At 47.2% G+C, this 26,576-nt stretch overlaps 1 protein-coding gene across 1 annotated transcript; it reads right to left on the bottom strand.

Annotated features, from left to right (window-relative positions):
- Nucleotides 1-14,030: 14,030 nt before the first annotated feature.
- Nucleotides 14,031-15,636, bottom strand: LOC125520107 (uncharacterized). Its single transcript, XM_048684929.2, has one exon. The coding sequence runs from the start codon at nucleotides 15,369-15,371 to the stop codon at nucleotides 14,352-14,354; it is 1,020 nt and encodes a 339-aa protein (XP_048540886.1). The 5' UTR covers nucleotides 15,372-15,636; the 3' UTR covers nucleotides 14,031-14,351.
- Between the last annotated feature and the right edge of the window lie 10,940 nt (nucleotides 15,637-26,576).

The raw sequence follows: 26,576 nt of genomic DNA, 5'->3' as shown, positions 1-26,576 counted from the left end.
CTGCAGCAGTGGTACCGCCGCAGCGCCTGCTGGTATCTTGCCGCCCGTAGTGCAGCTTCGCAGCATCGTTCCTCCCCCAGCACGAGGTCCATCCCTCGTGTGGCATCCTGTTGAGTCTCATCAAACGCCAGGACCCATGCAGAGTGATGCTCGACCTCGTGAGGGAGGACTGCTTCTGCTCCATAGACGAGGAAGAACGGGGTTTCACCCGTTGGCTTGGTGGTGGTGGTGCGGATCGACCACAGCACAGATTGGAGCTCATCATGCCAGCCCCTGCCGCAGGCTTCGAGCTTCCCTTAGGACCTCCGCGTTGGCGCGTTCGGCCTGGCCATTGCTCCTGGGGTGTGCTACTGAGGCGTAGCAGATCTGCGTTCCAAGGTTAGCACAATATGACTTGAAGAGATTACTAGTGAATTGCAAGCCGTTGTCGGTGATGATGCGGTTGGGGACCCCAAAACGGCTCATGAGGCCCTTGATGAACTTGACCGCCGAGCCAGCTGGGATGGCGCGGACAGCTTCAACCTCTGACCACTTAGTGAACTTGTCGATGGCGACTCCGACCACTTAGTGAACATGTCAATGGCGACGGAGAGGTATCGTTAGCCCCCAAGCGCCCGAGGGAATGGGCCCAAAATATCCAGCCCCTAGACCCGTGAATGGCCATGAGAGTGGAATGGTCTAGAGGCCCTGAGCTTGCTGATGGATCTGCTTGGCATGAAATTAGCAGTCCTCGTAGGACTTCACCAGCTCAGTCGCGTCATTGAGCGCCGTAGGCAAGTAGAATCCACTTCGGAATGCCTTGTCGATGAGGGTTCGCGACGACGAGTGGTGCCCATAGTCCCTGCCATGTATGTCAGCTATCAGCTCTTTCCCCTGTTCCCTGGAGATACAACGCAGTGAAACGTCATTTGGTCGCTTCCTGTATAACTCACCATCCTGGATGCAGTATGTTGTGGCTTGACGGGCCACGCGCTCCGCGGCCTCCTCCTTCTCCGGCAACGCTCCTTACATCAAGTATTCCTTGAATTCCTTGGTCCAGCATCCCTCCTGGGGCTCGAGTGCCAGGAGTAGGCGCTCTCCTAAGGTCGGGCCACAGGCTGGGGCTCCTGTGGCAGGCGGGTGTGGGAGTTCCTCTCGAGGCTGGGTTGTTCTTGAAAGTTGTGGCGTTGCTGATGGCTTGAAGAGCCGCTCCTCGAAGACGCCAGGCTCCTGGGGCTGTCGCTTGGATGCTCTTCTAGCGATGTCGTCAGCTTCCTTGTTGGTGCTATGGGGCACGTGCTGCAACTCCAGGCCTAGAAATTGCTTCTCCATCTTGCGCACCTCCGCGAGGTATGCTTCCATGTGCTCGTCCTTCGGCTCGTATACCTTGTTGGAGAAGTTGACGAGGAGCTGTGAGTCGCCCCTGATAGTGAGATGCTTCACCCCCAGCGCCGCCGCAGCCTTCAGGCCGGCTATGAGGCCTTCGTATTCTGCAATGTTGTTGGAGACCTTCTCGCCCTGCTGGAAGCAGAGCTGCACGGCATAGTAGAGCTTGTCCTGAGTGGGCAAGATGAGTACTGCTCCAGCCCCCGCGCCCTGGCGCGCGAAGGAACCATCAAAATACATGACCCAGCCGTCAGGTGCCTCTCTTCCCGGCGAGAGGGACCGGTCTTCGCCTTCTGCAAGTGCTGGGGCGTCTGTCCATTCTGCCACAACATCGGTGAGCGTGGCTCCCTTGATGACCCTGGTAGTACTGAACTCCAACTGGAATGCTTGCAACTCAATGTTCCATTCAGCGACTCTTCCGGCGGAGTTGAGGCTCCTGAGCACTCTCTCCAATGGGTAAGCTGAGACGACCCTGATGGGGTGGCCCTGGAAGTAGTGTCGCAGCTTTCGCGAGGCCACTAGGAGCGCGAGTAGGAGCTTCTGAGGCATGGGGTACTGTGCTCTTGCGTCCTGCAACACCGTGATGATGAAGTATACCGCGTGTTCGACGTGGGTAGGCGTGCTGATGAGATTTGCGTCTTTCAGAAGCTGGAGTGCCTCCTGAGGAGGTAGAGCCCCTGATGCTCGATCGCTTGCCGAAGTCTTCGCGAGTTTGGGGGCGTCGTCCTGCCAAGCCTGATCCTCTGTCGCTGCTCCTGCGGCCCTTGTGGCGCCCTTCTGGTCATGCGTCGTCTCTGGTGGAGGCGTGGCACGACACGATGTGCCCTCGGCTTGGTGTTCTTCCCGAACCGCCACCAGAGCCGCGCTGGCTAAGTACGGGGTGGCGGCAAGATAGAGCACTAGGGGCTCACGGGGTCGTGGCGCCACCATCACTGGAGGGCTGGTCAGGTATCTCTTGAGGTCTTGAAAAGCTTGGTCGGCCTCTAGGGTCCACTCGAACGGGCCCTTCTTTTTCATCAGCTTGAAGAAGGGTAGGGCACGCTCCCCCAGCTTGGAGATAAAGCGCCCCAACACAGTCACCCGACCAGCCAACTTCTGCATTTCCTTGAGGGTCTGCGGTGGACTCATGTCTTCAATGGCCTTGACCTTCTCGGGGTTGGCCTCGATCCCCCTGTGGGATACCAGGAAACCCAGCAGCTTGCCGGAAGGGACGCCAAACACGCATTTCTCTGGGTTGAGCCACAAGTCCACCTGGCGAAGGCTTTCAAAGGTCTCCTCTAGGTCTTGGATCAAGGTTCCCGCCTCTCGAGACTTCACCACAATGTCGTCGATATAGGCTTCAGCATTTCTCCCGAGCTGCCGCCCTAAGGCGATGTGCATGAGCCGCTAGAAGGTTGTGCCTGTGTTGCGCAGCCCGAACGGCATGCAAGTGTAGCAGTACACCCCACACGGGGTCAGGAAGGCCGTCTTCTCCACATCTTCTACCGCCATCTTGATCTAGTTATATCCTAAGAACGCATCCAGGAAGCATAGCAAGTCGCACTCGGCGGTGGAGTCGACGATCTGGTGCTTAGGCAAATGCTTAGGTGCGTACGATGTGGTAGATGCATTGGAATGGAGGGGCACCTTTATATGAGTGCAAACTGCGTTGCATTCACATCGTGCAGCCTCTTTTCCCGGTCCTCCTCCCATTACTTCCCTCATGCATTCACGATGCTAATTGAAGGAGGATGCATCATTGGTTGTTCAACATTTCAGGAACCGCTACCCCCTCCCTCGTCTACATTAAAGCCGTATCTGCAACTATGCCGCCCACTGTTAAATCGAATAGTACTGCGCCGCCCGCTGCATGCCCAGCTGAACACGCCTCCTCGCCTCCATCAAACCCCTCCATTAAACCCGCATGCAAACCGAGAAACCTACCACGGCCACACGTCCGTTCATGAGCGGGCCGGAATTAAATGCAATCATCGGCCGAGCTCCTCCCGTCCGCCCTCAGTTTAAATGAGGCCAGACGTCGGCCAAGCTCCTACCGTTCGCCCTCTATTTAAACAAGGCCAGACAGACAGCGGGAAAGAATCGCACCCCTACGCCACTCCCACATCTCCTCCTTCACCATTTTCTCCACTCTTTCGATGGCTTCCGAGGAGCCGTTCTCCGGCACACTACCCGGCTGGGTGGCCCGCCGAGCTCTCTGAATACGGGCAAGGCCGCTCGGTGCTTCACCAACCTCGCTTGGCCCGACAGAGCCAGTTGCCGCCCCAAGCCGGCGCGTGGTTCAGCAACTCAGCGCTCCAGTTCAGCTCGATGAGGAGTGGCGAGTTGCTCCACACCGACACGGCGGCGAGCACTCCGGTACGGGCGTCGTCGCTGCCGCATCGTACCACGCCACCAGTGTCTGCGGTGGTCGTGCCTCCAGTGTCTGTCGGCGTGCCTCCCATGCCTGCGGCCGCGCCTCCCGTGCTTGCGGTAGCGCCATGCAGTCAGAGACATAAGCCGGGTGCGTGGAGAGCGACGAGTCGGTGGCCAGCTTCTCCGTGTTCGCCGCCATCATCGAGGATAAGTAGAACACGGGAGGCCACCGCCACTTGGGTCCCATGAAGGCCACCGCCGAGGCGACGACTGCGCATTCAGGTGGTTTATTTGCTGCTTCGTCGCTTCCGAGGACCTTCGTCGACCCCGCAAGTCTCTGCCGGACATGAGGAAGACAAAGGTATCCGCGGGCGGCCATATAGATTAGGTACTCCCTCTCCGGCTGGAGGGAAATTTTTGTTCTAAGAATGGATAAATTGGATGTATTTATAACTAAAATAAGTCTAGATACATCCATTTCTAGGACAAGTATTTCCCGACGGAGGGAGTATTAATTATGCCAAGAGAGCCAGATTAGCACCGCTTAGTTCATGTAAATGTAATGAAATACATCATGTTTATATGAAGATCTGGCTTTTTTATACGAAATCCTTCATGCTTATATGAAAACAGTCCGTGTTTGCACGAATTTCATCTGGTTGGTTAGAGTTGTGAAAATGTATGCCGCTGGCATTTGATGTCGCCCTCCGTGGAAGGAAGCGGGAGGAAATTTTCCGGCTACCATTGGAGATGCTCTTATGCTAGAAATAATGGAGTCACATCCAATCCATTTGAGTTAATTGCGTATATGATTCTCCCTCTATAAAAAGTTAATTGCATGTACAGTGTGCACGTGACTTGCAGGGTGGCTACAGCTTCGTACAAAAAATTAAAAAGAAACAAGTCCATCCTTAATCTTGTATTCTAACTACTCTGTGGGTTCCACTGTCGGTATAGTATCAAAAGAAGTATATATTAAATAAGTAATATATAATATAAAAATCTAAAGTTAAAGATAGAATTCGAATTCAGGTCATCGCGTTGCGAGCATCCGGCGCTAACTAGTCCAGCACATTTTTGTTGTAGACCATGCTAGAGATATATCTCCATGTCTACTCTTATATTATACTCCATCCATTCCTAAATATTTGTATTTTTCAGATTTCAAATGGACTACCACATATGGATGTGTACATAGACATATTTTAGAGTGTAGATTCACTCATTTTGCTCCGTACGTAGTCACTCGTTGAAATCTTTAAAAAGACAAATATTTAGGAACGGAGAGAGTAGAAAATAGAGTTGGTGATGATGGTGTGCGTACCATCCGGCAATATAGGCCGTCGGATTTATATCTAATGAATAGGAAGGAAACTATGGCAATTTTGCAAAAAGATACCCACACCCCTATACACATTTGCAAATAAGGCATTCCCTCGTTCATCATTTTCTCCCACAAGATAAACTACTCATACAAATGCATCTTGATGTTCCGTGCAATGCATGGGCATCTTGCTAGTAGGGAGAAGGAGTTTGTGTGACACATATCTATATTAAGGGATAGGTAGATAGCATGTGTGCGAGGCATACTTAAAGCATCACAGAGATAAACAAACAGTGTGTATGCAAGTGCCAGAAAAAATGAAGCGAGAAACAATGTCTAAGCGCGCGTATGTGTGTGTGTGTGAGAGAGAGAGAGAGAGAAATCTCAAAACAAAAGGTGCTCTGCTGGAATCCTATTATATGTATTCATATGGTTCCAGAACTTGAGTTAACCTTAGACATATGTGTGAGAGACATAATTATACTTTGAGAAATTAGTGTTTGTGGGTGGACGGAATTAAAGGGGTGGGCGTGTTCGTAGAGAGAGCGTGTGTGTTTCTGTGCGAGAGACTTGTAGGATGGGGTAGAAAGACGAATTTTAACCTTGACGGAGGGAGAGAAATACACGAAGTGCGCGTGTGTGATTCCGATGCCCACGGGGAAATGAGATATGTATGCGTGTGAGATAGATTGCACAATTTATTCACGTATCACTATCTAGCGATCGTGGACGTGCATCGCTTGAACATAAATCAATATCTACTTTGTATTGTGGCCAAAGGTACAATATCAATTCAACGCTATAAAGATTGGACACTCACATTATATTTTTTTTCTATCTAAATAAACCTTTTCAATTGTGCATGCCAAAGTTACAGTGATGTTTTTTCAAACAACCAATGTAGCTATCATGTACATGCACCATTATTACTCTTGCATTCAAATTCATTAGTCTTGGATGATTTAAGGTTCTATTATGAAGTAATATATGTAATATTCATATATAAATTCAACGGGTACGCAATTTATGAAATGGAGGCTACGTAATCATATGAGGTAACACTTTTAAGTAGCGGACTACAATATCCATTTTTTATGGGACTACAATATCAATTTCTTTTTGTGCGCCTCTACACTAACACGTCAATGCATTATGTTTAAAATAAATAACCAATGACACTAAATTATCTATTTACACAAGAAATACATAGGCTGTGTTTGATCTTCTTTTTTTGAACGCGCCTCTATACCCATACGATTGGCCGCGCCCGTGTGAACGTCCAAGTTATCGGTGCATCATCCCAAGTTATTGCCTTTTTTCTGGGGTGGACTTCATACCAGTTATTAACTGCTGATGCGTGCCCTGTGTACACAGTCTTGCATGACCTTCCCGCTAGTACAGGCCAAAATTAGTTGAAACTGGATACGAACGATCCCGCGGGCAGCAAAATCTCCCGCCTCTTTCTAAAATTTCCGTCACCTAGTCTTTAGCATGTGAAATTCCCCTTTTGTCCTTGGTGCACAGAGAACAACAGTTACAATACCGCCCTCATCTACATAATAGGTCGAGGCTGCTTTGGTAACTTCTGGTTCCCCCACCACACGGCACCCCCATTTCCTCTCCTCCTCCCGCAAAACCGACTAACTCCACAACACAAGAGCATCTTACATGACGTCGTCCGTACTTCATCGGCCTTTCCACCCCTCCCCTCTCAAAACCCTAGACTGCTCATCCACCGGCGTACCAGAGCCCATTCACAGCCTGCAGCGTCCACCTCGTCGGATCTGCTTCTGTGGCCGCATCTACCCCTCCCACCTCCACTAGAAACAAGTAGACTGCTCATCCACTACTGTACCACAACCCATTTAGTGTCGGCCTTGTCCACGACACCGGAGACACTTCGTCCACACCCCCCGGAGCTGTCCCACTGACGGCCCCGTCGACGGCCTTTGATCCTCTGCGTCGACACCTTCCTCAACCCTACCAGAGCCGCTTCGCCGACACCATCGTCAACCCTACCGTAGTAGCTTCGCCTATACCATTCTCAACCCTGCCGGGCCGCTTTGCCAACTCACAAGTCCACAGCCTCAGATCCGCTTCATCGCACCCTCATCCAACCTACCGGAGCAGCTTCTGACGCCCCGTCCATGGCCGTAGATCCGCATCATCGACACCATCCTTAACCCAACCACCGGAGCAGCTTCACCGACGCCCTCGCCCACTGCCATAGATCCGCTTTGCCCACATTGTAGTCCACCCTACCAGAGCCGCTCCACAAACACCCTACTTGACGGTTCTAGATCTCCTTACCGGACCCCAACAACCAGCGCAGCTTCATCACCCTTGACGTTTCTAACCTGATTCCCACCGTCTGGCAAGATGCCAAGCACCCGCCACGGTCTAGGTACTTGTCACCTTTAAACCCGTCCAGCATCACCTGCCCGGTGTAATTCAAATATACTAACAGGTCGCTGTTACCTGTTATGCAGCTGGCAAAAACTACAAGGACGATGTTTCTTCTGGATCTAACATCTTGGCCAACCAAGATCCTGGACTGAGGCATTGCTATGATCTTGTAAGTGCGTCTCTCTCTCTTGTATTATTTTGTGCCTGCCAGCGTGCTTTGTTAGGATTTTCGACTAGTAATTCCTTTGTGCAAACAATATTTCTACTACTAGCTGCTAAATTAGATATGTAGATGTCATACATGATACTACCTCATACCTTCGTTCCTAAATATAAGTCTTTCTAGAGATTCCACTATAGGCTACATACGGAGCAAAATGAGTGAATCTACACTCGAAAATGCATCTATATACATCTGTATGTGGTCCATACTGGAATCTCTACAAAGACATATATTTAGGAACAAAGGTAGTACATTACACAAAATCATAGGTGGCATGTAGGAATTCCAGTGCACTACATTAGGCTCCCTTAGAGTGCCTGCTAGTCCAGCACATAGAGTCATGGCTAGTTTATGCTACGCACAAAATCATTAATTGGTGGTTTAAATATGCGCAACGGATATGCAATGTATTATCATGTAGAGATCTCTAAAATTAGCCGTGTCAACTTTCATATGGGGTTACACAATGAAAAAGTACAAGATGTATGTGACAATTTCATGAAACATCGCAAAAAAGGAGAGGCAGCGGTGAGCCTATACAGTGTGCTATGGTAGGTCACTCCTCCATTCCAATCATCATGACAAGTGATTTGTATGTCAGTTTTATTGGCCAAGTTTCTTAGGGACAGTTTTTACGAGTTATCCTAAGAAAATAAGCACCTGTGAATATAAGCTCCAGGTAATAAGCCAACCGGTTCTTTTCATTGCCTTCCTTTTCAGCTTATCTTTGGTATGGTCAGTGAAAAGTCTAGATTGCATTATATTTTGTCATTTTGCTGCCCATATGATAATTAATTTTACTTGCAAACATCACAAATTGAACCCAGTGTAGTAATTAATATGGTAGGAAAACAGGCCATCACTATTTGTTCAAAATGCAAATACAAAGATACCATCTACTTGGCACAATCTACTTTGGTCAATGTCTTCCATAGAGATCCCATTGCCTAATTTAAATGAAGAACGCATGACCCACATTTAAATGAAGAACAATTACTTATTGAAATTCGATGGTCCAAGTGGTTGGTTATTATCATATAGCAGCAGCACCTGAAAGCATCATATAGCAGCAGCTCATAGCAACTCATCATACAGCAGCAGCAGTGTGCAATTCATCATATAGCAACAGCAGCTCATAGAAATTCATCGTATAACAGCAGCAGGAGCAGCTCGTAGCAATTCATCATACAGCAGCAGCAGGAGCATCTCATAGCAATTCATCATATAGCAGCAGCAGGAGCAGCTTATAGCAACTCATCATATAACAGCAGCAGCTCATAGAAATTCATCATATAGCAGCAGCTCATAGCAATTCATCATATAGCAGCAGGAGCGGCTTATAGCAATGCATCATATAGCAGCAGCAGAAGCATCTCATAGCAATTCATCATATAGTGGATCAGAATGAAACTTTGGCCAAAAATCAGAGGAGATCCTCACCTTGTTGGATGAGCTCATCCTTCAACAGCACCTCAAGGCCATGGCCTGGGAGGAGTGGAGGGGGAATAAGGTGCCTTCTGCCGTAGTGTGGCATCAGCCGTAGTTGTGCGGCGCCTGCCGGAGTAGTGCGTTGGACAGACCACAGTGGAGCAGCTGCTGGAGACCATGAGAATGAGGGGGCGGCACCAAAGGGAGGAGCAACCGGGGAGATTTGGTCCTACCCGCATGTAGCCTAGCTGGACAGAGCATCGTCGAGGACCAGGCCAGATGGTATCAGCGGCGACGGCTCGCTGGAGGAACCCTATCGCTGCAGGCAGGGGGTCGAGGTAGAGGGAAAGGGGAGAGGAGATGCAAGCGGGCAGGGCAATGAATGCTTGCGTATTTGTTTTTACTTGAGGATCAGGCGTGACGCGGGCGTGAGCAGTTGCATTTTGAGTGTAATATAGGCAGACAACAGAGTCATTTCACTATTTTCCTTCCCTTCAATTTTTAGTGAGCTTCTACCCGAACCCCCTCCAAAGCAAAATAAGTTAAGCCCAGGCCCATAACTCAAAAATGACTTCGTTACATCTTTTATGGCTTATTTTGACAATAAGCTCTGAAAAGGCAGAATAGAACTGACCCTTAACTTGCAGTTCAATTGTGCGTGCAATGATGAATCACTCCTGCCTGCTATAGTATACATTTAGGCATCATCATACATGGCATAACCTAATACATGTGCATTCCATTGTAGAATCTGGAATATGCAATGTTTATGTTAGTTCATACGTTGCACATGATGTTTAAATGCCCCTTAAATCTGGTCAGTCAAGTGATGGTCTTTAAGCCTCCTTCTTTGCTTCTTTTCTTGATACTCCCTCCTTCCATCTATATAGGGCCTAATGTGTTTTTCGAGACCGCCTTTAACTTTGATAAGACTAATAATACATGAGATGTATAATGTGGAAATTATACGATTGGAAGCTCCTTTCACGTACGAATTTGATGGTATGCTTTGTGTAACTTGCATGTCATATATTATTGCTATAACACTTGGTCAAAGTTAGCCTCGAAAAACTATTAGGCCCTATATAGATGGAAGGAGGGAGTATGTAAGATTTGCTCACACATCTGTTTAATTGCTTGTTTGCATCAGCCAGCCATACCAGGACCTTTTGCTTTGATTACTTGTTTTTCTTGACCTAACACTCTAACAAAGCTTGTCAACGATTTAAACACTAAGGGCTGCTGTAGTGGGGCCTTGCCTAACTCATAGGTGACATAAAGGTTTGGCTGTACACTAAAGTAGGCTCTCCAAGAGTACCTGGAGATCCAGTTCGAAGGTATGCCTAGTTTTTACATAATGCACACATAGCAAATGCTCATTTCATTGTGTGCAAGTGCAAGAGATGTGGCATGTTTCATTATGTGGTGTTGTTTTGTTATAATCTCATCCTTTTGTGTTGTTCACAGACTGGAAAGTATGCATATTTATCTTCCAAGGAGACGAGTAACTAGTTTGTGTCACCTTGCAGAGGGGGTGCAACGAAGATAAGATTGAGGATTTCCAAGTACAAGATGTTAGGAAGGAGCCTTGCAAGAGAAGTAGGAGCAGCGCTGAGCCTATTCAACCAGTTAAGGTAAGTCACTGTATCCAACTCAACAGTTCAATTCCTTGTTTGTTTCAGGCGTAGTTAATTTTCTCTTTTCAATTGCTTTATTTGTCCTTGGTTAATGAGATGCCCAAACAATGATGCCTGATGTTGGATACTTGTATAACTATTAGATGACATAATTAAAGGCCTTACCATTTAATTACTCTGGTGAAGTGTGCCTGAAGCTTTCAAGTCTATTAACAACCTATTACTGCATGAGGCTCACAATCTAGTTTATACTAAGCTAATGATTGCATAGTTTTGCTTACTGTATTAGGTTTGTATGAATCGCTCTGTTGTTCATTATGCTCCCTAAGACTTTAATTGAGCTAGAGAATGCCCAACTGCTTGCTTACTTATACGCAACATGTTGTCTAAATTTGTAACTTGTCTGTGTTTTGGATTTGGCCCCAATATCATGCTACTCTGGTGAGCTAAGAGAGATTTCTGTATGCAGGCTGCACAGACTACCATTTTTATAATTTTTAAAAATATCACCTGCTTATCCTTCATGACGTGTAACATTATTGTTAATCATGTTTTGCCATGTACAAAATAGTCTGTCTTGCTCGCTTCACTGTTGTAACTATATTTTTCCCTAGTCATGTGTACTTACAAAAACATTTCAGAATGAAGTGACATCAACACAAAGGTCTGCGAGCAGTGTGGCATGGTCGTTACCGAATGATTATAGATTGGAATTGGAATGTGCTGATGTTCTCGAGTATCAACTAGAGGTGACAAGACAACGTGTACATGATTCTCAACATACAATCAACAAGTTGAGACTGAATATGCAGGTATTAGATGCAGGAGTCAAAAAATGAAACAAGACACTGAGGTAACCACGAAGGAATTGGAGATTTTGCAGACTGGAATTTGTGCTATCTGAATCCGGCCAATCCTATTTTCTGAAGAGATTATAGTTCAAATGGTAAGTTATGTTGATGCGTGTCCATGATGTATAAGCTTTATTTGTCCAGTGTATGTAATTTGTTGTTTGTGTACACTTCATTATCACTGGTGCGAACTATAATGCACAGTGGGTATATTCGGCTGTAACTTCTTTATTGTATAGTGCAGGATTATTCTACATTTCTATGCCTTAGTGCTTTTATTATATAGTGTGTTTTATAGAGGCGATAGTATGTCCAAGACGCCCGAACATTTTCTAGACGCCATACAAACGAACAAACATGTGTAGTCAAAGCGGGCCTTAACTAGGCTGGTCAAAATAATAGTAAGTGGATCTCAAATGATGTGGCCCACCGAAACAACAGCTCTTAGCAGGCTGTTAATAGGCCAAAAGCTCGATAGAGCCGTATAAATGGAAATGGGCCGCGGGCCTCTAGCAGGCCGAATTAAATGTCAATTTTGTCTCAACCCTTTTACTTTACGGGCCAGTAAAAGGCCGAAAGTCGTGACCAAACTCAACATCAACAAGCACCCGATGGTGTTCAACCCTGGAGATCTTGTGTGGCTACACCTACGCAAAGACAGCTTCCCGAACGAGCGCAAGTGCAAGCTACTACCACGAGTTGATGGACCGTTTAAGATGCTAGCATGCTACAACGACAATGCCTGCAAGATCAACATTCCACAGCACAAGTACAACATGAGTGACACCTTCAATGTTAAGGACCTATCTCCCTTTCATGGTGATGAGGATTTTGATATGAGGACGGATCTTTCCCGAGGGGGGGGAGGGGGGGTTGATGCGGAGCATCCTATGGTCATCCCCATGGACCTACCTTCGTCGCCCCAAATGCCAAGTGGACTAATGACACAAGAAATGGACTGATGACACAAGCACGTGCAAGAGCTATCGAGACCAAGGTGACATCTCTCCTTAATGAGCTTCCATATGATCCATGTGAGACATGGCTACTACCTTAATCTGGAATACTATGTGTGCTTAGATACCAGGAGGACCACTCCGGAGATGCTTGAAATGAAGACCAAGTCCCCAAGTACACGAACAAAGAAGCACGACGAAGGAGGCCGCTGAAATGCTACAGCAGCCGGACATTTAGGCCCTGGCCCGGGTATCCAGCGCTTGAAGACCGCAGCAGCAACACCAGAGCAGCGCCTGAAGGACTCCAGGAGCCAGACATCCGGCCCCACCTCGGACATCTGACCAGACAGCCCCGGACATCCAACTCCCGATTACCAGTACCACGACAAGCGCCTATGCCGGACATCCGGCCCCGACTCTGGACATTCGGCGCCCCGCGAAGCCCCGAACATCCCGCCCCCAGCCCGGTCATCCGGCACCCGCGCGTGCTTAACCGGGCCAGAGGCCCATGTACCCCCTCCCTTCCTCTCTTATCTCGTAGCACACTATATATAGACCCTCACCTCCTCCTAGCTAGGGCTAGCAAAGTATATTGAGATATTATAGAGGGCTTTGCTTATCTACCACTCCTTTAGGGATCAAGACCTTCTAGGAGAAGATCCCTAGTGGATATCAAGACCTCTTGTGGAGAAGGCTATCATCAAGACCTCACCTCCTATGGAGTGGGAAGAACTTTACCCTTGTGCTATTTTCCCTTGATTGTTCTTGTATGCTTGTGGATCTCATGTTGCTATTCTAATAGATGTGTGACCTAGGTTTGTTTGAGTCTTGCTGTTCTTGTTGATTTCCCCTTTTCCCCTCCAAGACGGGCAACGGCAATCTCGGGATTCATAGGACAGAGCACAAGCGAGGAATAAGCTCCCAACGTCTCTGAAACCCACTTTTTTCTCGCTTCCTTCTCCACTCATATTTGCATTTTGCAAAAACTATCTCCGTTCCTCTTTCCTGCTCTGCGAATGACTTAGTAGTATCATGTTTGCTCCATGTCAACTTTTATCCTAGCAGTCTGGTTGGATGCACATGTGCTAAGTGTTTCGCTAGCCGAAGGCTACTGATTCAACATCGTGACCATGAGCAGCGAACATGTGGCCTCCCTCTGTGGATCACTCATCTCATATCTTGTAGAGTTATGGCGCTTTATGGAGCTTCAGCACTAAGCAGCAAAAGGGGCACATACCAGCTTATAAAGTTGCTACTCTTTAGTCAACCCAACTGTCATTTGCATGGCAAAATGAATAACTCTACGGCATGCTTAATTACTCAGATAGTGTAAAGACCAAAACCCAGTAAACTCTCCAGATTGTGTAATCTCAATTCATCTCATAGCCTACATTCAGCTCACTCATAATCACAAGGAAGTGCAATTAATTAATTGCAGAATCTTCAAACGATGATCCGAGTGGTGCAGTGATCTAGTACTATCCATAATTAACACAACATGTCCTCATTCATTTCAGTGCACACACAAGCGATCAAGCTAGCATGTAGTAGTAGTAGTGTAGTACCAATCCCATGCCTCCATTACAAATTACTACAAGCAACATCCAACTGTTCCTCGTGTCATAGCAAAGCTGAGTATAATTACTGAGAAACTGCTGATCAAATGATCCTACTTCTCTTCAGCTTCCTTCCATCTCATTTTGTTTTGGGTAAATGACCAGCAATGGAATTGTGATTCCTGTGTGACTAGACTAGTAGTGGTATTACAGAGAGGAGAGCAAACAGAAGCAGGTCGATCTTTGGGAGGGGTCAGACCTCGTCGCCGAAGTGCTGCATCTGCACGTCGCTGGCCTTGAGCGGGACGTAGTCGCCGAGGTAGACCTCGAGGTGGTCGGAGATGTTGCTCTTGTCGATGCTCTCGTGGTGGTAGCTCTTGCACACCAGGTACACCACCGTCTGCACCACCAGCGCCACCATGACGACCGAGCACAGCGCAGCCAGGATGACGAGGCCAAGGAGTAGCCTCCCTCCCGCGCCGAGACCGTGGCGCGCGCCCTGGACGATCCAGGCGCGGAAGGCGAACTCCACGACGACGAAGACGATGTTGAGCGTGACGAAGATGATCACGACGGTCCAGAGCTTCCCCTGGATGAGCGCCTTGCTCTTGCGCATGGCCTGGAACCCCTTGTAGTCCTCGAGCACGGAGACGACGCTGGCGAGGTGCCAGACGACGCTGAGGTAGACGAGCCCGACCAGGTAGGCGACGATGACGACGAAGGCGAGGAGCCCGGCGAGGGTGGAGCCATTGTCGACGGCGACGAGGAGCGCGATGAAGACGACGGCGAAGACGAAGTGGTAGGCGAAGAGCAGCGCGAAGGCGGAGAGGAAGGTGGCCGCGAGGCGGCGCCAGACGCGGGGCACGACGGAGAGCACCCGCGGGAAGGTGAGCGCGTCGTGCTTGGCGGAGTAGACGGAGGCGACGGAGAAGACGGCGGCAGCGGTGGAGAGGAGCGAGAAGAGGAGGAGCGCGAGGAGGTATGCGGCCTTGAAGAGGACGAGGGCGGCCCAGTCAGCGCCGAGCCGCTGGAGGATCCGCTGCTGGGAGGCGGTCCCGGGGGCGGAGGACTCGAGGGCGGAGTCGTCGGAGTCGATGGTGGAGAAGAGGGCGTGGGAGATGGCGATGTGGGCGAGGAAGAGGGCCGAGAGCGGGAGGACGAAGGCGGCGGCGATGCGGGCGTAGAGCGGGCGGTGCGCGCGCAGGATGGCCACCGACTCCCGGTAGATGCCGACGGGGCCCAGGAACTGCAGCTCCTCGGGCTCGCACTCCATGGCGGGGCTGCTGGCGGCGGAGATCCGAGCTGGGGGGAGGGGAGCTGGTGGGGAGGCCGGCCGCGTGGGGAATTGGGGATTGAGGGCGTAGCACGCGTGGAAGGGGATGGGGATTTGGGGATTTTGGGATTCTTTTGTTCGCGTGGGAAGGAAAGGGAAGGCTGGAGAAGAAGCAAGAGCTCGGCGGATTTGGGGATTTTGGGATGGTTGACGTGCGCGACGAGTTGATTGGGTCAAGCTGGGTTGGCTGAGCCTCGTGGCGAAGCAAGCGACCCGTCACCCGTCACACGCTTGCAATTGCAGACCCCGACCGACAGACCCACGAATGAAGCGGGGCGACGCGTGTTCCTTGCTTCCGCGAAATGACGGGTTTTTCTCTTCTTCTTTTTTTCTTTTGAGCGAAAAATGTGATCGTTGACTGCTCCAGCTCCGACCGCCGTGGGCTAGGGCAAGTTACCGTTGTACATATGGGCCTGGCTCGCCAGCCGCTAGCCTGCTACCAGTACTAGGCCAGGCGAGCGCGGCACACGACTTGTACAAGCAATGGAAATTCACTTTCTCAAAAAAAAAATAAGCAACGAAATTCCAAAAAAAAAAAAAAGCGCACGTGTCCGGGTCTGGTAAGAGATAAGCAGGTTTATGATGAATCTTTGAGCGGCCAATATTTGGGATGCCAACTGACGTGGGCCACTCGAAGAACTGGATGTTCAAGTATTTGAGAGACCGAACGTGGGAAAAAAATAAAAGGATGCATGGAGAAGCTCCTATGAGAAGCTGGTAAAGAGGTTTTGATAAAATAAAGGGCGCATGCCATTCCAGTCTATTTGATGTTGTGTTTCAGGCTACCAAGGGGTCTGTGTGAGAATGTCATTTCCATTATTCGACAATCCTGATGGGGGTAGCAAGCAAAGATAAGGAAGCCATAGTCGGGTAGCATGGGAATTCATGACTGGACCGGAAATTTTGGGAGGATTGGGGACAGCATGCTTCCGGGGCCGTTCCTTATTGAAGGCCGAGCTAGGCGCGCACCCTTCTCAAATTTGGTGTGCGGTTCCTGATGGCCATGGTATTTTGTCTCAATGCATAATTCCAAGAAATGATGATGGGGGGACCACCAATATATGGGGTCACAACTGGATACCTATGGATAATTTCAAGCAACCAATCACCTACGTAGTCCATGACCCACCAAAAGAGTAGTGCAGCCCATCGATGCTACTACAACCACATGGGATGAGAATCTGATTCGATCGTGTTTACCCCTTTCGATGCAGTAGAGATTTTAAAGACCCCTCTTTGCACTAGGAGAACTGATGACTTCTGGCATGACAAGAGGAGAGTCGGGGAATTTTACCATGCGGCCGCCCTATCACATGATCATGAGAACCAAACTAAACAGGAAGAAAGTGGCTTGATGAGAGCGGTGGAACTTCTAATATGGGGGCAGACAGCAAGGGACGAAACTTCATGTGGCATATCTGAGTCCCCTCCAAGCTTCTGGTCTTGATACTCGAGTCCCAAAATCACATGTTCCTATAGCTCCAAGACACTCGGCTGTCGCCCGAGGTGGATTGTGCAAAGGTAAACGTGGATGCAGTCATGTCACGCAATGGTAATTTCGATTATGAGTGCTTCAACAATTGTTTTCATGATGATATCTGAAAGTGCAACTAATCCCCGGGTGGTTTTGGTAATTCATAACAACATAGAGCTCATTGAACTAATATCTATTCAAGTTAAATATTTTAGAAAGTTCAATGATTGGCATGGCATGGACTAGAGATGTGGACCCCTCAAAATGCTAAGGACACATATTGGCAAAAGCTCAAGACTCTTCATTTATATTTTAGTGATCCAAGATCACATTGAGTCCATAGGAAAGCCAATACTATTAAAAAGAGATGAGGTGTTGCTTAATGGTCTACTTGCTCAAAGTGCTTAGTGATATTGCTCCAAAGCCCTCAACCACTGTCTCATTTCCACATATGTCCAAAACTCAAAGTCGAACTCGCGCCCACCGATTTGATATATCCGGTGCCACCGAGTTCACTTGACCTAACCACTGCCAGAAACCTTAACACTTCAATCACACCGATACGGATCTCGATCTCACCGAGATGGCCTTGCAAACTCTCTGTTTCCCTTTGTAACATTTTGTCTCACCGAAATGAGCGATCCGTCCCATTGAGTTTGCTTGACCAACTCTCTGTTTGCTCTTTGTTGAAATCTGTCTCACCGAGTTCAAGCAATAGGCTTCACCGAGATGAGGTTTTTCCCTAGCCCTAGCACATCGGTCCCACCGAGTTGTTCCATTCGGTCCCATCGAGATTACTAACGTTCACATTTTGAACTGAATCGGTCTCACCTAGTTCTTCTATTCGGTCTGACCAAGTTGGGTCAAATGTGTGTAACGGATAGATTTTATGTGGAGGCTATATATGTTGGGGAACACAGTAATTTCAAAAAAATCCTACGCACACGCAAGATCATGGTGATGCATAGCAACGAGAGGGAGGAGTGTTGTCTACGTACCCTCGTAGACCGTAAGCGGAAGCGTTATGACAACGCGGTTGATGTAGTCGTATGTCTTCATGATCGAACGATCCTAGCACCGAAGGTACGGCACCTTCGCGATCTGCACACATTCGGCTCGGTGACGTCCCACGAACTCACGATCCAGTAGAGTGTCGAGGGAGAGCTTCGTCAGCATGACGGCGTTATGACGGTGATGATGATGCTACCGGCGGAACAGGGCTTCGCCTAAGCACCGCTACGATATGACCGAGGTGAATTATGGTGGAGGGGGGCACCGCACACGGCTAAGAGATCAATGGTCAACTTGTGTGTCTATAGGGTGCCCCCTCCCCCGTATATAAAGGAGTGGAGGAGGGGAGGGGGCCAGCCTCCTAGGCGCGCCCCAAGGGGAGTCCTACTCCCACCGGGAGTAGGATTCCCCCCCCCCCTCCCTAGTTGGATTAGGACAGAAGGAAGGGGAAGGAAGGAGGAAGGAAAGGGGGGCAGCCTCCTTCTCAATTCGGATTGGGCTTGGGGGGCGCGCCCCCTCCTTTGCTCCCTTCTCCTCTCTCCCACTATGTCCCAATAAGGCACATATACCTCCCGGGGGGTTCCGGTAACCTCCCGGTACAACGGTAAATGCCCGATCTCACCCGGAACCATTCCGATGTCCAAATATAGTCGTCCAATATATCGATCTTTATGTCTCGACCATTTCGAGACTCCTCGTTATGTCCGTGATCATATTCGGGACTCCGAACTACATTCGGTACATCAAAAACACATAAACTCATAATACGATCGTCACCGAACGTTAAGTGTGCGGACCCTACGGGTTCGAGAACTATGTAGACATGACCGAGACACGTCTCCGGTCAATAACCAATAGCGGAACCTGGATGCTCATACTGGTTCCTACATATTCTACGAAGATCTTTATCGATCAAACCGCATAATGATATACGTTGTTCCCTTTGTCATCGGTATGTTACTTGCCCGAGATTTGATCATCGGTATCTCAATACCTAGTTCAATCTCGTTACCGGCAAGTCTCTTAACTCGTTCTATAATGCTACATCCCGTAACTAACTCATTAGCTACATTGCTTGCAAGGCTTATAGTGATGTACATTACCGAGAGGGCCTAGAGATACCTCTTCGATAGATGGAGTGACAAATCCTAATCTCGATCTATGCCAACTCAACAAACACCATTGGAGACACCTGTAGAGCATCTTTATAATCACCCAATTACGTTGTGACATTTGATAGCACACAAGGTGTTCATCCGGTATTCGGGAGTTGCATAATCTCATAGTCAGAGGAACATGTATAAGTCATGAAGAAAGCAGTAGCAATAAAACTGAACGATCATTATGCTAAGCTAACGGATTGATATTGTCCATCACATCATTCTCTAATGATATGATCCCGTTCACCAAATGACAACATATGTCCATGGCTAGGAAACTTAACCATCTTTGATTAACGAGCTAGTCAAGTAGAGGCATACTAGGGACACTCTGTTTGACTATGTATTCACACATGTACTAAGTTTCCGGTTAATACAATTCTAGCATGAATAATAAATATTTATCATGATATAAGGAAATATAAATAACAACTTTATTATTGCCTCTAGGGCATATTTCCTTCAGTCTCCCACTTGCACTAGAGTCAATAATCTAGTTCACATCGTCATGTGATTTAACACCAATAGTTCACATCTTTATGTGATTATTTCACATCTCCATGTGACTAACACACAAAGGGTTTACTAGAGTCAATAATCTAGTTCACATCGCTATGTGATTAACACCCAAAGAGTGATCATGTTTTGCTTGTGAGAGAAATTTAGTCAACGGGTCTGCCACATTCAGAGCCATATGTATTTTGCAATTTTTCTATGTCTACAATGCTTTGCACGGAGCTACTCTAGCTAATTGCTCCCACTTTCAATATATATCTAGATCGAGACTTAGAGTCATCCAGATCGGTGTCAAATCTTCCATCGACGTAACTCTTTACGACGAACTCTTTGTCACCTCCATAACCGAGAAACATTTCCTTATTCCACTAAGGATATTTTTGACCGATGTCGAGTGATCCACTCCTGGATCACTATTGTACCCTCTTGCCAAACTTATGGTTAGGTACACAATAGGTCTGATACACAACATAGCATACTTTGTAGAACCTATGACTGAGGCATAGGGAATGACTTTTCATTCTCTTTCTATTTTCTGCCGTGGTCGGGTTTTGAGTCTTTACTCAACTTCACACCTTGCAATACAGGCAAGAACTCCTTCTTTGAATCTTCCATTTTGAACTACTTCAAAATCTTGTCAAGGTATGTACTCATTGAAAATATATCAAACGCCTTGATCTATCTCTATAGATCTTGATGCTCAATATGTAAGTAGCTTCACCGAGGTCTTTCTTTGAAAAACTCCTTTCAAACATTCCTTTATGCTTTCCAAAAAAATCTACATTATTTCCGATCAACAATATGTCATTCATATATACTTATCAGAAAAGTTGTAGTGCTCCCATTCACTTTGTTGTAAATACAGGCTTCATCGCAAGTCTGTATAAAACCATATGCTTTGATCACTTTATCAAAGCATATATTCCAACTCCGAGATGCTTGCACTAGTCCATAGATGGATCGCTGGAGCTTGCTCACTTTGTTAGCACCTTTAGGATCGACAAAACCTTCTGGTTGCATCATATACAACTCTTCTTTAAGAAATCCATTAAGGAATGTAGTTTTGACATCCATTTGCCAGATTTCATAAAATGCGACAACTGCTAACATGATTCAGATAGACTTTCAAGCATCGATACGAGTGAGAAAATCTCATCGTAGTCAACACCTTGAACTTGTCGAAAACTTTTTTGCGACAATTCGAGCTTTGTAGATAGTAACACTACTATCAGTGTCCGTCTTCCTCTTGAAGATCCATTTATTCTCAATGACTCATCGATCATCGGGCAAGTCAATCAAAGTCCATACTTTGTTCTCATACATGGATCTCATCTCAAATTTCATGGCCTCAAGCCATTTCGCGGAATCTGGGCTCATCATCGCTTCCTCATAGTTCGTAGGTTTGTCATGGTCTAGTAACATGACTTCCGGAACAGGAATACCGTACCACTCTGGCATGGACCGTACTCTGGTTGACCTACGAGGTTCGGTAGTTACTTGATCTGAAGTTTCATGATCATCCTCATTAGCTTCCTCACTAATTGGTGTAGGAATCACTGGAACTGATTTCTGTGATGAACTACTTTCCAATTCGGAAGGTACAATTACCTCATCAAGTTCTACATTCCTCCCACTCATTTCTTTCAAGAGAAACTTCTTCTCTAGAAAGAATCCATTCTTAGCAACAAAATATCTTGCCTTTCGATCTATGATAGAAGGTGTACCCAACAGTTTCCTTTGGGTATCCTATGAAGACGCATTACTCCGATTTGGGTTCGAGCTTATCAGGTTGAAATTTTTTCACATAAGCATCGCAACCCCAAAGTTTAAGAAATGACCGCTCAGGTTTCTTGCTAAACCACACTTCATACGGTGTCGTCTCAACGGATTTAGATGGTGCCCTATTTAACGTGAATGCAGTTATCTCTAATGCATGACCCAAAACGATAGTGACAAATTGGTAAGAGACATCATAGATTGCACCATATCTAATAAAGTACGGTTATGGCGTTCGGACACACCATTACGCTGCGGTGTTCTAGGTGGCGTGAGTTGTGAAACTGTTCCGCATTGTTTCAAATGAAGACCAAACTCGTAACTCAAATATTCTCCTCCACGATCAGATCATAGAAACTTTATTTTTCTTGTTAGAAAAAAGTCCATTTTACTCCCCTAAACAAAGTGGGTGGTTCGCTTTACCCCCTGATCTATATTTTGGCACCTTCTACACCCCAAACAAAACCAAACCGGACAAAACACCCCCCGGATGGTTTGTCTCCATTCGATGCTGATGTGGCACAGTCAAAGGGCGGTTTTGACCGTGGTGGGGCCTACTTGTTAGGTTGGACTGTTATAGAGCTGTCGTTCCCCGTTGCGTTCTGGATCAGAAATCCCCCACTTCCCAGTCCAAATCCCTAACCCTATTCTCCATGGGCGGCGGCAGCGTGAGCTCCAACACCGTGTCGCCGGACGCCTTGAGCGCCGCCGGCGATGGAGGCACGGCCCCGGTCGTCGCAGCAGCCCAGGCGAGCCTTAGCTTGCTGGAACGGCGGTTCCCGCGGGAGGTGTGGTGGCTGGGAGAGCCGGAGCTCCGTCGAGAGGCGAGCCATGTCTTGATCTCCCTCACTCCGGCCATGGATGTGCAGGAGCTGCGCTTCTGGCGGTACGTGCTTTTGGCAACTGCGATCGGAGACGGCGAGCAGACAGTGATGCCGGCAGCCATGCTGGCGACCTTGCAGCAGCATTGCGGGGTGGTGCCGTCCGAGGTGGTCATCGAGGTCGCGTGCCCACCACACGACCTATGGCTGACCTTCTCAACGGAGGATAAGTGCTCTGAGGTGCTCCTTTCGTCAATGAAGATCAAGTGTTGCCGGCGTTGGATTCAGTTTTAACGTTGGTGCAGAATGGTTCGTGCTCAGCCAGGTGCTCTAAAGTACAAGAGCAAGCTCGGCTTTGAAGGCCTTCCTAACCAGTCCTGGACGACGGCGTCCGTGAAAGATGTCCTCAAGCAGCTGGGTGGCGAGCTGATCGAGATCCTACCGCCGGCAAGCCGCCGCGAGCTTGAGGTAATGGCGTGGCTTCGTGACCGTTGCTTTCTTGGCAAGGTGGTGAAAGTGGAGATACCTAAGTCGAAGCTGACAAACAAGCCACCTGAGTCCATGGATGAGTATGAAGCAATGCAATTTGAATTGGGTGACTACGGACCATCGTCGCCGAGGAAGAAGAACAACTTACCGTATCCTATCATTTGCCACATGAAGGAGGTTGTCGATAGTGGTCCTCTGCTTGTTGAAGGACTACCTAATGAGTGGCTGCCAGGAGAAGGCGAGGACCTGACTCGCACGCATATCTTCAAGACTGTGCTGGGCAAGATTGACGGCACTGATGGTGCTGAAGGAGTTCGAGTTTGTATCCTGTTATTTGGCACTTTGGCACTTGGTTTGTTTTACTATGTGTTAAGAATCTGTAGTGGTGTACTGTGTGTTCAGTTCTACTTTGTGCTGGTTGTTGTGGTGAAGCAACTGTACTGCTTGTTGTGTACTGAATTTGTGCCAAAATTATGCCAAATATGTGTTGGTACTATGTTGTCTTGTGAAATAGTACAATTGTGAGCTTCTCTATTTGTGCCAGAATTTCTTTGTGCCAAAAGAGAACATATTTTGCCAAGCTTCTATCAAAAGGGAATTTCTTTCAAAAGAGAACATAGTAAACAGTAGCATTTTGCAACTAAACACAAATTCTGCAGCTTAACAGTAGGAAACAAACACACGTTCATCAAGCAAAGATTCTGCAGCTTAACAGTAACAAACACAAGTTCATGCAAGTAGCACATCACCAGCAACCTACTAACAATTTGAAGGCTCTAAACAACAGGAATTTTCCTGCTTAACCCCTCAGTTCATCAAACATGCTAACCCTGGTAGATTTTCTCCTTCTCTGACTAGAACTAGCACCAGGTGTTCTGTTTGCTTGTGGAGGCCTTCCCCTTCTAGGTTGTGTTGTCCCTCCTGTAGCTTGCTGTGAAGACTGGCATGTCCCTCTTGTAGCTTGCTGTGAAGACTGGGCTCTCCCTCCCGCAGCTTGCTGTGATGTTTGAGCTACCTGTTGTGAATACTAGGCTGTAGCAGTTTCATTTTCTACTCTTTGAGATGTCCTTGGAGGATTTTCCTACATAACATACAGAAATAACAGTTGTTAGGTGTTTCACATTGTTGCAATTTCACAAGTACAAAACATATAGAAATCAAACATGTGTAAAAATCTGTACACACTTTTGTTTCTTTTTTCCTCTTCCTATTATTGTACTTTCCCTTGTTGGGGTTAGTATTGCATTTCCTCATGTTGTGTCCATGATTTCCACATAAACTACACTTGATCTTAGTTCCAATCTTGGAGAGTTTGTGTGCAGGCTTAGGAGGCTCATCTGCACCTCTTATTCTCTCTGTCCTGGGCCTCCCAGGCATTTGCACATAGCTTGGAACTAATGGTCCAGGTCTGTGAGATATTGGCCAACTAGGCATGCCCTCCATTGGCATCATCACATGTTCATATGTCCTATTGTAAGCTTCAATTCTGTAGCAAGGTGCAATAAGTGAATCAATGTCATCAAGGCCACACTGTGAAGCTGCTAGAGCATGAACACATGGAATTCCTGACAATTGCCAGTATCTACAAGAACATGTTCCTGCTTGCAAGTCAACTTTGAATCCATGCTGTCCTAACTTCACCTCATATCCATCTTTTCCATTCCATATTGTCTCACACTTGTCAGTAAGTTGTATCAACTTGTTCACCTTTTTTAGGATTTGGGGACAAATTGTTCCATTCCAATTGGCAGACATAGCTCTATTAACTTGAATCCTTACTATCACCTTTGCTCTGATTGCTTCAAACATACTAATGATAGGAAGACCTCTATATTCCACTATCCAATTGTTAAAACTTTCACACATATTGTTGTCGACTGAATCATAGAATGATCCTTCTTTGAACCATGCTCTACACCAATATTCAAGGCCAAACTACATCATGTCTCTTGCTCCTTCTGGTGTGAGTTGAGCAAGCTTTGCCCTGTTTAAATTGAACTGAACTCTATTAGAAGACTTTGCACAAGCCCCAAATCTCTTCTGGTATTTCTGTTCCCTAGGAGCTCAAATCTCTTTTGGTGCAGTTTCTTTTGGATTAAGCACAACTGCCACAGTGCTTCCTGGATTGCTCCTCAATATTTCTAGCTGATAATCAAACACCCTGGCATATTCTTCATGCATTGCTTCTCTAACTCTCTTTCTGACTATTGCTTTTGCTTTCTTTATCTTGGAAACATGCACATCTGCAAACATATCTAATCTGACAGTGGCCTTAATACATTTCACTTTCCATCCTGAATTTGCCTTCATAATTCTCTCATACTTGTCTGCAATTCTAGATGCAGTAACCAATCTGTTGTCTCTCCTCTGTGGGCATATGTGGTTGTCAACAAGTGTTATGACTTGAAACCAATCATTTGAGCTCCTCTTTGCACCATAAATCAACCAAGGACACTTAGGCCAAGAACATTTTGCCCTAATCCTACCAGCCTCATCTTTTACAAAGCAAATATGCCTCTTCATAGCAAGGCCATACTTCACCAGTGCCCTCTTGAACTGACTTCTTCCCCTAAATGTCATGCCCAAACTGAATATTGGAATTGCAGTCTTGCTATCAAATCTTGGAAATCTAGATTTCATACTAACTGAATTTCCATGCTCATCCTCATCATAACTGTATTCCTCACTGGAGTCCATGTATGGAGTGTCATTTCCTTCATCCATTTCATCAAAAGGAATTAACTGCGCTGTACTTTCTTTCACTTCCTTCTCTTCATCAAGTGGCAACTTCATTCTGATCTTTCTGAGCTCCTCCGCCTCATCATCTTCACCTGAACTGTCTTCATCTTTAGGGCACCAATCAAGATCTTCACATTCATCACTTATTTCATCTGGTGCAACATCTACTGAAGGAACATTTCCAGTTTCAGGTTGCAATTCATCCTGTACAGCATACTCAGTCTTGTCAGGCTCATCCCCATCTTCCTCTAAACTGTGCTCCAGGTCATCCTCAGCAGAGCAATTGTCATGCTCATCTTTCCAATCACTATCACTCTTCTTTTCTGTCTTCTCTTCTTCAATTGCAGCATTAGTTTCCTCTTCCTCTTTCTCTCCAATATCAGACACACTGTTCTGTCCATCTTCATCAACATCATCTTCATAATTCACATACACATCCACAACCCCACATTATGTAATACACCTATCCATGAAGAACACATTTCTATCAGTGTCCAGTCGTCTCAGCCCATCTCTAACATTTTTTCCAGGAAACAACTAGTAAAGCATGTGCTTCTCTGTTAGCTTTTCACCATGGTAGGCCATCTTTATATCTGCTAACTGCTCCCTGACAGTAGCTAAGGATATATTGTACCTCTCAACAGATGTGAGTTGTATATTACCACCAACATATGACAATTGCTTGTTTGACTTCTCAAATTGGCCATTGTAAAAAAACGGATGCCTAACCAATCTAGATTATCCATTGCTTAGCCTACAGATTAAAACAACATTCAATCTTGAATTAGAACCTACATACTGCAGCTAACTAGAGCAGAGCAAGTACACCAAGGGAAGGGGATTGGAGGGATGGGACTCACCTCGGTTCGTCTGCGCCGCCGTGAAATCAGATAGACCGCAGCAGCTGCCGTGAAATCACACAGGCCGCAGCAGCCGCCGGCGCATCGACAGAGCTATCGACCTAGGGTTTGAGTACGGGGGAGGATAGCGGCTGTGGGAGAAGGAACATGCCAGGGAAGATTCACGGGTTGCACCGCCGCCGCCACCACCACCAACACTCCGACCAGTGTTGCTGGTCGGAGTTCAGCGCCGCCCCGAGGGAGCCATCGACGGTGACATGGGGGAGAAGAAGAAAGGGATTTCTAATCCAGAACGCAAC

The sequence above is a fragment of the Triticum urartu genome, chromosome 7A (genome assembly GCF_056163025.1).
Source record: "Triticum urartu cultivar PI428250 chromosome 7A, HENAU_Tu73, whole genome shotgun sequence".
Taxonomy (NCBI): Eukaryota; Viridiplantae; Streptophyta; class Magnoliopsida; order Poales; family Poaceae; genus Triticum; species Triticum urartu.
This window is presented reverse-complemented; position numbering and strand designations above follow the sequence as displayed.

Excerpts from the sequence above, each read along its gene's own strand:
- LOC125520107 (XM_048684929.2), bottom strand. The coding sequence starts at position 15,371 with ATGGAGTGCGAGCCCGAGGAGCTGCAGTTCCTGGGCCCCGTCGGCATC.